Here is a 12,472-nt window from a genome sequence, read left to right on the forward strand (position 1 = left end):
AAAGATAGCCTCTTTTGCACTAAGACAGTTCTATCATCATTTGTATGCTTTTCTGATGTTTCAAAAACACTCATGCAAACAGTAGCTGTGCTCTACCCTATCTACAATATACGAAGTGTGGCTATCAAACAGCAGGCCTTCTTTTGTGCATAAAATGGAAGTGCATATTGATGTTTCTAGTCATACTTTTATATTTTAATACAAAGTACCAGTGTCTTAAAGTTTTCAGTAAAATTATTCTCAGATTCATACTACAATCCATTAAACCAAATGATGCCCATGTTATGTTGCACTAAACTATGTTTTGTTTTACAAAACTATAACATTTTTCTCAAATGAGGACAGTCCTGATATTCAAGTGTCATTTCAACATCAAAATTATAAAAAAAATAATTTTTATGGAAACATTTATTCATTACCAATATGTCAAAACCTTAATGTAGTAATAAAAAAAATCTGCATCATTGAGCAATTTCTGCATTGTCACTGACCCCTGTCCTAAAAAGCCGCAATATAGAAAACATAATTTTACTGCATGCAATAGCTTATGAACCAGTGCTCCTTTGAAACGGTCAATTACACATCAATGGGGGAGTGTCAAAGTGTTAATTACTACTCCTTTTTTCCACAGTGTGTAAATAAAGAGGGTGCTGACATTAACATTCCATCGCATAGCTTCATGTGATGAAACAAATTAACTGGGACAGAATGTGGTTGCCAAAGCATAATGCATCAGCAATGAACAAACATTTGCATCTCTTTATCTTACTGTACTTCACCCTTGTTATACAGCTATGTGGTAGAAGTTAAATCATTTAAGCAATAAAAGTTTAGAAGTAAAGGCAGAGGAATCCTCTTTTTTAAGCTATGAATAATTAAATGCTCATGAAAGTACAGCACCAATAGATCCTTCCAGGTATGGTGTGGGTAGATATGGTATAAGCTTCCTCACGCAGTCCTGACCTGCACAACAAACCACAACAAACCTGAATCTTGGCAGCTGAACAAAGGGCCAATCCCACCAAATTGTGAAAAACTGCTTGGTGAGCTCCGAATCTAGAAAACGGGAACTAAGAGATTGTCTACTCTTGAAAGTTAATTTGGAATAAGTCATTGTGTGAATTCAAAGTCTTCTGGCTAGTTTTGAATACAATTCCTTGTGAGACATTTATTTTAGAATAAGAGTAACTTATTCCTGTTAAGCTTAATCCACTTTCAAAGTGGGTTAAACTGAATCAGAAAAGGCACCTTTATTCTGGAATATGACTACTAAATTAGTTGCCATCTCGGATTTAAACAAGATGAGAGGCCAACTCTGACTGAAATACTGATCCCCAACTCACTGTCACTTTGAACCCCACATGCAGTCTTAAAGCTGGTTTACTCTAGAAAGTTGCTATACCAGTATATTTAAAGCAGTACAACTTCCCTAGTGTGGATGCAGCTCTACCGCTATAAAGGTACTTTATACCAGCTGATATAGCTATAACTAAAGCGGTACATAAAGCACCTTTCAGGTAACATTGTGTCCACATTAGGACTTTTACTGATATAACTATTATGGTGAAAAAGATCACTTTCCCTAATCAAAACAGTTATACAGGCCAAATATTACGATAGACCAAAGCTGTACTATTATCTGAATCAAAAGTTTTGCAGGGTTTATAAATACAGCACACATAAAAGATCTGCTCAGTGATTTAAAAATCTAAACAATTTCAGATTTGTATATGAAAAAATGCTTTGGTATCAAATTATTTAAAAGTTAATGCATTTTTTGAAATTATGCATCTAAAGCACTCTTCAGCAGAAGTTGATGAATTTTCTTAAGGTACCCCAAGTTCCCAAAATGAAGCACATTCCAGGGGTGTCTTGCCAAGATGAGGGCTTCACTCCAGCACCTCAAATGTGAATTTATATTTTGTTATCCTAACTGTTTTGGATTTCTGGACAAACATATCCATTTAAAGCTCAATTTCTGATGCCTGTAAGAGACCTCTCTCATTCAGTCTTATGACATACAACTTATGACAAGTTAACTGTCCAACTATCTCACAATATAAAAAGTGTAACATGTCACAGTAACCTTCTCTCCCGTCCCCTGCTGTTATTCACTGTAATTATTGTGTAACTGACATTGCCAGGTTATTGGGAGAAGTTACATGAGCACTAACGTAATGAAGTAAAAACGGTGGGATTATTTTGTAAATGTGTAACTATCCAGAAGAGTGGAAAGAGAGAAAAGAGTTAGCTCTGCTCAATAATTCTTTGTGCTCTTTAACCCATTTTTAAAATGTGTTCTTAACAGAAGCTGTCAGCCCTTTATGAAACAAGCACAAGCCACACTGCATTAAAAAAATGGAACACAGGAATTCCTATGCTGAATTAGGTTATTGATGGATCTCATCTGGTACCACATCACCAGCAAGAACTGCTTCAGAAGAAGGTGTAAACCCTTCAAAACCCAACAATTATGCAACCACATGCCCATAGAGTAGCTTATTCCTAACCCCAGGTAGCTGTTTTATGTCCCACAACACGAGGATTAAATTTCCCTTTGAATTTTTTATTAAAGCTACAGATGCTCTTATGGATAAATGTCTAATGCTTGACTCATTCTTGAGGCAGTGAGTACCACAGATTAGTTGTGTGGTTAAAAAAAAAACTATTTGCTTTTATGATTTTAAAATTGGTTTAATTTTAATTTGTTTGACTGCCTGCCTACATTTGTACTCATTTATATTATATGCTTATTCTCATTTAAGAAACTGGAATCCTAATATTTCAGCCCAATCTATCTTCTACAATAAGGGAGTGGAACACAGTGTATGCTTTGATGCATGGATTGTATAAAAAATTAAGTGGAATTAATGTCACATTTAAACAACTTTTATGTATCTGGCCCTCTCCATAATCATATAGATTCTCAAGACCAACTGGTTTGCTTGAAAACATCCGTTCCTGAGCTGAACATGAAAAAGATGATACTGCTTTGAAGCTTCATAGTCATTACTGAGAAAACTATCCATTTAAATCATACTAAGACTTCACCTGACCATCACAAAACAAGTAAGTTTTCCTCCTCTTCAAGCCACCAGGCAATTAGTCTATGCTCAGGAACAAGTCAATTTTCTGATCCCTATTCAGGTACACCTCTACCTCAATATAATGCTATCCTTGGGAGGCAAAAAATCTTACCGTATTTTAGGTGAAACCGTGTTATATTGAACTTGCGCAGTGCCTCGCCCCCGGAGCACTGCTTTACCACGTTACATCCAAATTCGTGTTATATCGGGTGGCATTATATCGAGGTAGCGGTGTATTTAATTGCTACATTGATACTTCATAAGTTTTAGTTTGCTTCGATTCAGCTTAGCATTATCACATGTAAACAAAGGTTTAGAGCAGGGGTAGTCTATTTTTTGTCAAGGTCCAAATTTCTTGGTCAAGGTATAGTCAAGGTCCAGACTCCAAAGAAAATAATAAAACAATAATGATAATAAGTAAAAAAAAAAAAAAAAAGATTTCAGGCTCCATTCAGAAGCATCTGGTGGTCCGGATTCGGCACACAGCCTGCCTATTGATTACCACTCGTTTAGAATGTCACAAATTTCAAATTCTTATACAACATAGAAGTGTTACCAACAGGTTTATTAAGGACTCCATTACAATTAACACCACCTATGAAACACAGTACCTGAATAGTAGATAAAAGAAAAGAAATCTACAGGTACTTGTCTTTCTATATGCAAAAAATGTATTAAAGCAAGTACCAGGAAAACGTACTAAGATGTCTGACATGGGATTGCTCGTACTTGAAGTTGACAAGCACATTATTTGCTGCTAGAGAAAGGAATGTATGAGCTCAAGACAAACTGTAGCCTTGTTGCATGATGGATGGAGAGCTAAGAGGTCTTAACCTCAATGAATAAAGAACTTGTGGCAAAGGCCCCAAAGTTTAAACTGGGGTGTGGAAAGGAGACAGGTAATATTAACTTGTTCTAGCTAAGAATAAGCCACAATTAAAGGTACCTCCAAAGTCATTAAGAAAGAGAGTTTCTAAATACAACTCTCTACCCCGATAGAACGCTGTCCTCGGGAGCCAAAAAATCTTACTGCATTTAGGTGAAACTGCGTTATACTGAACTTGCTTTGATCCCCCCCACCCCCACCCGAGCGCTGCTTTACCATGTTATATCCGAATTCGTGTAATATCGGGTCGTGTTATATTGAGGTAGAGGTGCATCTGTAATTAAAGCGTAGTACCTGTTAGGTTCAGTAGTCATCTGACTCTTTGCGGACATCACTATACTCTCTATACACATAAATCAGTAAGCTGTAATGTAGGGCACAGGTAGGCCAGGGAAGTGTGCCACAATTTATAATTCTACAGCAGTTGTCAAACCCCATAATAGGGGATGCCAGGCAACTTTTAAAATTAAAAAAAAAGATTAAGCTTTGAATCAACTGAGCAGAGAAGGCCTTTGAAAGTTCCATATCCAAAGCCATGGAAAGAGTACTAGAAAGTCAGAAATGCATTCATTTAAAACTTACCAAGTGAGTCAATGAAGTCTTTGTTGTTCTGATAAAACTTGACGTAGGATGCTAATTTTGCACTTACAAAAATGGTCAAAAGCTAAAGAGAAGGAAAACCTCAAATATAAAAACAGATTAACTAAATTTCATTACAGTTAAACTGAACAGGTACCTCATGAGCATTTGCACTGAAGGCACATGAAAAGGTCAGATGTAGTTTAATGGATCTCTCTGAATGTACTTACAAAACACAAATGGGATCAGAAAAAAAAACAACTAAGTTAACCATTTAGGGTCAACATCTTCTACTAGATAATGACCATTCCCACTAACTTCAAAATGGACAATGTCTTGAGCTTGTTTTCCCAGCCCCTACTTCTGACTTCAAAGGCAGTTGGTGCCTATGTATCTGAAGGCAAAATTTGGATCTTAATGACAAGATTTCCTCACCCAAAGTGCGCTTGCTTTAGTGATTATCTGTGAAGATCATATTCATCATCTTAAATTAGAGAGTTGCACCTTATTCTTACAATTAGTCTAAGGAAACAAATTGCAAATAATTTTGTAAATTAATCCCTTGCTCAAGCATCTCTTGCAGTCCAATGGTCATTCTTCCTGCACAGGATGCAGCTGAAGTAAGACAACTTCAAAACAGATTAAATCAACAAAGAAACAAAAAGCCTACTGCAGGAGATGTCGAAACAACTCGTCTGAAAACCAAAGTTACTTACATCATGGATAAGTTCTCCTTCCAAAAATTTCACTGGTTTTAAGGCAAGAAGATGGTCGAAGAGAAAGGTATTTGGGTCCTTCAGTGCTCGGACAATACATCTAGTTAGGGAAGGAAAGTACATATGGATTACAATAAATAAATGCACTGCCAATTAAATTATAATATAATTTAATGTGCACTTCCACAGTGCTTTCCAGTGAATCTTAAAATGCTTACCAAATTATTCATAAACAATAGGTTTGCATCACCATTGTGAATATGGAAGTATTTTTAACCCCCATTTTAAAGAAGGGGAAAGCAGTCTCAGTGATTTGTCCAACATCATAAAGAAAACCTATGTCAGGGCATAAAAAGGAACCAGATCAAATTTTCCTATCCTGTGCTTTAGCTACACGCTTGGTTTTTATTCCCTTATGTAATTTAAATTATTAAAGATGGGTAAATTATCTTTAATATCACCTATAAGCTTCATAGAACCAAGTCACTTTGGGAAGATGGATTAGACTCAGACATGTGACATAAAGCAGAACAAACACCAAGAAACTTAAACATACTAGGTTCATAATTTACTAGTTGCAGCTTAAAAACTTTAAACAGTCCTATAAAGTTTCTATAACTCCTGAAAATACATGTTGTTAACTGCATGCTTAGTAATTATATTTACAGGTAAGTAACCCACTTTTAGGATAGTATTAATATTTCACTAGGGCTTAGAAGTGATTGTGAGCCCATTGCATCAGAGACTTTTCATTTACTGTAAAAAACACATGCCTGGAAAAGCTCACAGTCTGAAAAAACAAGACAAATAAAACAAATGGAAACAAAGTATTAGGATTATCCCACTTTACAGATAGAGAAATGAGGCATGAAAAAATTAAGTGACTTGCCCAAGGTCACCCAGGAAGTCTGAGATAGGGCAGGACTGATCCTAGATCTCCTGAATACCTTAACCTCAAGGCCATCCCTCTCTTCACAACACTGCTAACTGGTAACAACAGAAGTACTTGGCCACCAGAAGCACAAGCAGAAACAAGTATTTAGTTAGTTTGATAGTTTGGTCTGCAAGTCTTAGGTTAGGTTTTTGTACGTAGATATGGGTATTTTGTGCTAGTAAGTATGCAAATCTTAATTCAGTAATACAAGCAGATCTGGTATCAACGACTACAGTTAAGATTGCACAACACTCTCCATTATGAAAACTTATTTTCAGATGCTCTAATTTTGCCAAACTTTGATCATTTTTGCTGAAAATCCCCATGCCAGGTCTCTTCCTCAGACTGAATCCCTCCCCTGCCCGCCTATTTCAGTGAAAACAGTTCAGTCATTTTAGAGACCAAGACTAAGGAAATTAGACAGTTTTGACAACGTTATTCCCCCAACCCAACTGTTTTGTTGATAAGCTCTAGTATTTCCATGCTTTGGAACAAGAACTTGAAACACGGCAGAGGACAATCTTAGGGTCAGGGAGGTGCATTTCTACTCTTCCTGTGAAAACTAACAGAACTGGCAGAATTAAAAGACACTGGAAAAAAAAATCACAATTTGCAAATGCTCAGTACAGATTGTTAAGATAGTGTTAAAATCTCCAAACATGCTAACTAAACTGAGCACGCTGCTAGCCTCCCCACTGAGCATTCTGGAAGGCAGAGACCAAGATGGATTGGGCTGGAAACCAGGAGGAGACCACAAGTTAGTTCTGGTTATCCCACTGGTAGTTATCAATTCTGTGCACTTTGCAGCCATTATTGCTGAGCAAGGCCTCACATCTCTAACTTAGGAGGCAGTCAGGCAACATTCACTCATTTTACAAATAAGGTAACAGATTACTTTTTAAGACCAGAGGAAATTACATAAAATGCTACTTTAGAAAAACATTAAAGTTGAAAGAAGTCAGGCACTCAAGAGCTAGAATTGCCAAAATCAAAGTTGTTTGTTGCAAGCTTAATTCAGCCCTCTCAGATGTGCTACAGTAAGTCTTTAAAAACAACAGGAGTACTTGTGGCACCTTAGAGTACTCCTGTTCTTTTTGCTGATATAGACAAGCATGGCTGCTACTCTGAAATAGTCTGTAATTACATTATCACATGCTGTTTGTTCTACAGAATCCTGTGCACAGAATGAAGCAGATAGCTGCAAGAGAAAAGAGGCGTGCTTATGTTTAAGGCACTGGACTGAAACCCTGGAGAGCTGTCCCCTCTGTCCGCATCTGCAGCTTCTTATGCAATACTAGGTAAGATTACTAAATTGCAAGGTCAACCTTAATTCTAGCATTTGCTATCTATTGGGAGTTTGACTTTGCAGCATTTACACTCTTTTCAGACATATATATTACATACAAAAAACCTAAGGCTAACATCCATCCATATAGACACGTAATCTTATCTGCACTTGTCTGTTCATGTGCTAGAAATAGCTTATTGGCCAGTACAAAAATATTACTTGTATTGGTTTCAGGATTGCGAACTGTGATCAGTTACCTATCTCCTTTAACCACATTCTAGGTCAGAGGTGGTCAAACTACGACCCAGAGGCCACATTCAGCCCACAGTACCATTCTCCCTTGCCCGCGGGACCGTTCTCCCCTGCCCCTGAGCTCCTGGGCTAAGCAATCCCCTGGCCCCTCCCCTGCTGTTCTCCCTCCCCTGCGGCCACAGTCACCAGCACAATGCTCTAGGTGGCAAGCTCCTGGGGCAGTGCAGCTGCAGAGCCCGGCCTGACTTGGTGCTCTACGCTGCATGGCGGGCTCCAGCCGGGCGGTGCGGCTGCCTGTCATGGTGCAGCCACGCCACTACCCACCGGTGCTCCAGGCAGCACAATAAGGGGGCAGGGAGCAGGGGAGGGGGGGTTGGATAGAGAGCAGGGGAGTTCGATTTGGTGACCAGGGGCCGGGGGTATGGATAGGGGTCGGGTAGTCAGGGAGAAGGGGTGGTTGGATGGGGCAGAGGTCTCGGGGGCGCAGTCAGGAAGGAGGGATTGGATGGGGTGACAGGAGGCAGTCAGGGGTGGGGGTTCCAGGGGCAGTCGGGGACAGGGAGAAGGGGTGATTGGATGAAGCAGGGGTCCCGGGGGGGAAAAGGGGGGCAGTCAGGAAGGAGAGGTGGTGTTGGATGGGGCAGTGAGGGGCAGGGGAAAGTTAGGGGTCGGGGGGTCCAGGGGCAGTCAGGGAACAGGCGGTGTTGGATGGTGCAGGAGTCCTGGGGGGTTGTCAGGGGGCGAGAAGCAGAGGAAGTCAGATAGGGGGCAGGGGCCAGGCCACGCCTACTCACTTGGGGAGGCACAGCCTCTGCTAACTGTCCCTCCATACAATTTCTGCAACCCGAAGTGGCCCTCGGGCCAGAAAGTTTGCCCACCCCTGTTCTAGTTGAAGGATTTTCTAGTGATCCATAGTGTGGCGATCCATGTAGTTGCTCCTGTTAATATTCTGAATTTAAATAACTTTACTGAGTAGATCTGAGAGTGTGCTACATTCCTCAAACGTAATAATGTTATCACATATGTAAAAGCGAACAAAAATTTTTGATGTATGTGTGTCCAAACTGTTTAAATCTGTGGGTACTCACAGAAAATGGTGACCTATTTGCTCACACTCTCCAGAAGATGTTAGGGTTCAATCCATTTAAACAAAACTGAACTACAGCATCCACTGCAAAAAATTAATTTCCTCAATTTATTGCATAAGAGTCAATGTATGGTAATTTACTCAGCGAGAGCAATGAAAGTGACCAACAGGTACTACTTAAAAAGTATCTCATAACAGTAAGACACAGCACTGAATGAATTCAATAGCAAGGATGACACTTTTCACAATGTTTTGAATATAACGTTTATAACCTTCTTTCTGTGTTATCCAAAGCCATGGAATGGTGTCTTCTACTCCATGAGACCTCCCAGCATACGCTCTTGGGAGTGGTGAAGGCTCAGAAAAATGGCCTTTTATAAAAAAGTAGATAATTTTAAAGCGTATTTCATATACAGTAACCTTCGTAAAACCTTCCCTCTGCTGCCCACAAGTACTTCCTGACCTCTAACCCTCTAGCAACAGGCCAGCACAATCCTGTGTGTTTTGAGACCAACAGAAGATTGAAAGGTAGAAAGACTCAAAGAGGAATCAGCAGAACATGGTTTTTGGGGTTTAGGAAAGCTTTGGCATTTAAAAGTCAGTTGTGCAACTGACTGTTCAATGCTCTCATTATTTGGGGCACTCAGTACATAACCATACAATTACTGCATTACAAGTCACCTTCAAGGAAATCCAAGAGTTTCATATTACCTGTGAGCATCAACTCTAGCCTGGGAAGCATTATCCTCTGTGTAACTTCCCAACAGTTCCACCATTACTTTAGCTGCAGAGTCACTATGGGGGGAAGAGAGAAAAAAAGTGTCACCTCAGGAGTGCTGAAAAATAATTACAAGCTTCTCAAATATTTAAATAACTCCATTATGAAGTTATAGTTCACCTGAAATTGTATTTGAAAGGATGTGGATGATCAATTTTAATTGCAGTGAAGAGGACAAATTAGCTAAATGTATTCATTCAATTGTGGTTTTACAAAATGTTTATCTTCACCCTTCATTTCATTCTCTTAAATTGATAAATTACCTGCTAGTTATGGAAAGCTTTCCTAGCTGGGAACCGCTTTATGTGATTCACCAGAATACTCTTCTTACACACATCTGGATCTAATCACTGCAGAATAAGTAGTACTGCACAGTTTACTTCAAAATGCAAGATGGCATGTTTAAAGATCATTTATGGTCAGAAAAGTGACTATGTAAAAGCAGCACCTTCTTACTTAACAGATCTGTTCTGTGAGCATTCAGAATGACATCTACTGACGTTAGTGTCAAAATTAAGTTTTTACTACATTTTGCTCCTGTAAACCTAGCAAAGCGAATAAAGCTGAGAGTGAGCCAGATTGTTCTCTCACTCACATTCACACAATTAAGTTCTAACTGCAGAATTTTTATTATTGGTCATGATGTGAAAGAAAGAACTCAGCTTTGGTTTGCCAGGCTTACCTTTAGAAAAAAATCTTTACAAGTAAACGGAGTAAAACTTGATATGGAAAGCTGTGGTCTTGTCTACATTGAAGGTTTTGGTGAGGGTTTTTTTGGTGGGTTTTTTACAATAGCCTACCAGTGCAATCAACAATGGAAATGCTAGTGCAGACCAGTTCCTAATTACATGACGGAGTAGTAAACACACGAGTGATTGATGTATATGCGAATGATTTCACCACTGCTAGCTGTAGTGAAGCCACCAACTGCAAGACCAATATAATACCATTTCTGTAGTCACCTTTCAGAAGGTATAACTACAAAATAAGAGACTAGCGGTTTTCCACATGGACAGAAAGCTTGACCTTTTCTTTAATGACACAAACTTTCTGAATGAGTCACTGAGACCTGGACAACAATACCAGTAAGAATTTAAACATGAAATCACTAACAAGTCTCTCCTGGAACTATCTTACTACTTGCTTTCAAAGGGGCTAATCTACATTTGGAATCAAATTTCAGTCAGAAGGGATACTAATTCATGCACTTTTCTGAAAAGTGTCTAATAGAATCTTTTTCATGAATGTTTCTCCCCTCCTTCCCTCTACACATAACCCCAGGGCTCCCTTCACTATCAGCTCTATTTTGCTTATTAGTAAGAAGCTCAAACTGATTATTCTAACCTTCAGAGTGTCAGAGTATTTTTGTAACATGAAAATCTGAACATTTCCTTTACAGTAATTCCAGGTACTGTGGATTTCCTTCTGTGATCCATTAGAATATCTGCAGATTTGTTCTTAAATGAAACAAGTAGAGTTTTATGAATGGAAAGCCTCAGACTGCAAGCTTTAGCAGTATAGTCAGCATTTAACTAGCTACATTTAACCATGAACTCAGAACAAGTCACAAAGGGCAGAAACCAAGTGATGAATCACAACCACCCACATATGGCTAGCCCATAAGGGGCTCAGGTGAGAGGTGTTTTTGTATTTTTATAGCACTGTTCTTTTTTGCATTGTTATTATTAAGGAAAGTAATATTCAAGAAGACACCTTGCAAAGCTGCCACTTATCAGAGCCTCTATAAGAAGAGACTTCAAGCTCCCACAGAATTCTGGCACGATGGGAAGCAAGAGATAGCTGATTCAATCTGGAGATCGAGCAAATGGGAAAACATCTCTTTTGCCCAAGGTGTTGTGTAGGCAGCGGAATCTGTCACAGAACTGCTATTGCTGCAGAATTTTGTTCCATGATCTAAGCTTACTTTTAAAATAAAATTTAAGATTCTAACCCTTTATGGCTGTGAATACAGTTGGTTCACCTTTGGAAAATCAACTGATGAAGTGCTGTCTACATAAGGGCTAGTCTACACACAAACTTGCACCAAGATAACAAAAGGTATGACTTAAAAGCTGACATAGGCATTTTCATGCCCGTCTGCATGTGAACAATTATTTTGGAAGACAAGTAGTTTAAGTCATTACAGACAATATAGTACCTGTTTGTATGTAGCCTAGCCCTAAGGCAGTGTCTACATTAGAGATTTTTGCACTGGCAAAGGTACACCAACACAGTGCACAGCATAAACCTCTAGTGAAGACACACACAATGAAGCAATTTAAGATGAGGTTTATTGTGCGCAGACAGTTACCTCAAAATAATGGCTGACAGAAATCTCAGAAAGGTGCTACATCCAAAACCTAGTTATTAAAATTTAGGCCTTGCCTTCACTGCTAAAAACCGTACGTTTTTACTAAACCACGTGAGAGATCCTGAGTTACACACTGAAGACTAGATACTTTAGTTTTAACATTGGACAAACTTGCTGAGGTCTGCCCTATACATGCATCTATTTTAGCAGCAAAGACAAGGACTCAAATGTCAACAATGTTAACTATTGCTGATCATTTTAGTAGACACATCCAGCTAGTGTGTTTATCTCAAACTGCCTCCTACAACTTCCCAGCTGCCAAAAGCAATGACATTTTCCACCCATCTGCCAAGATTTCCAGTTTCTCCGCTGAATTTAATTTCAATTCTGCAGCACTTCGAAAGTGAAAAAATTAGAAACTAAACTAAAATGGAAACTCACAAAAAATACTGTCCTGGTTGTAATATTTTCATATTTAACATTAAACTATTTTGAATTGATCTGATCTGCTGCAGAATTTAGGACAAGCCTGCTGTGTAGCAATAGAGCCTTGCC

General features: G+C 38.8%; 1 protein-coding gene across 1 annotated transcript in view; it reads right to left on the reverse strand.

Moving 5' to 3' along the window:
• Positions 1-12,472, reverse strand: part of EIF3M (eukaryotic translation initiation factor 3 subunit M) — a 28,084-nt gene that overhangs the window by 4,020 nt on the left and 11,592 nt on the right. The window contains exons 6-8 of the mRNA XM_032799560.2: positions 9,540-9,623; positions 5,268-5,367; positions 4,555-4,636 (exon numbers count right to left, since the gene is read on the reverse strand). Coding sequence (XP_032655451.1) covers positions 4,555-4,636; positions 5,268-5,367; positions 9,540-9,623 — 266 coding nt within the window. The remainder of the gene's footprint in view (positions 1-4,554; positions 4,637-5,267; positions 5,368-9,539; positions 9,624-12,472) is intronic.

This window comes from Chelonoidis abingdonii, chromosome 4, assembly GCF_003597395.2.
Source record: "Chelonoidis abingdonii isolate Lonesome George chromosome 4, CheloAbing_2.0, whole genome shotgun sequence".
In the NCBI taxonomy this organism is placed as follows: domain Eukaryota; kingdom Metazoa; phylum Chordata; order Testudines; family Testudinidae; genus Chelonoidis; species Chelonoidis abingdonii.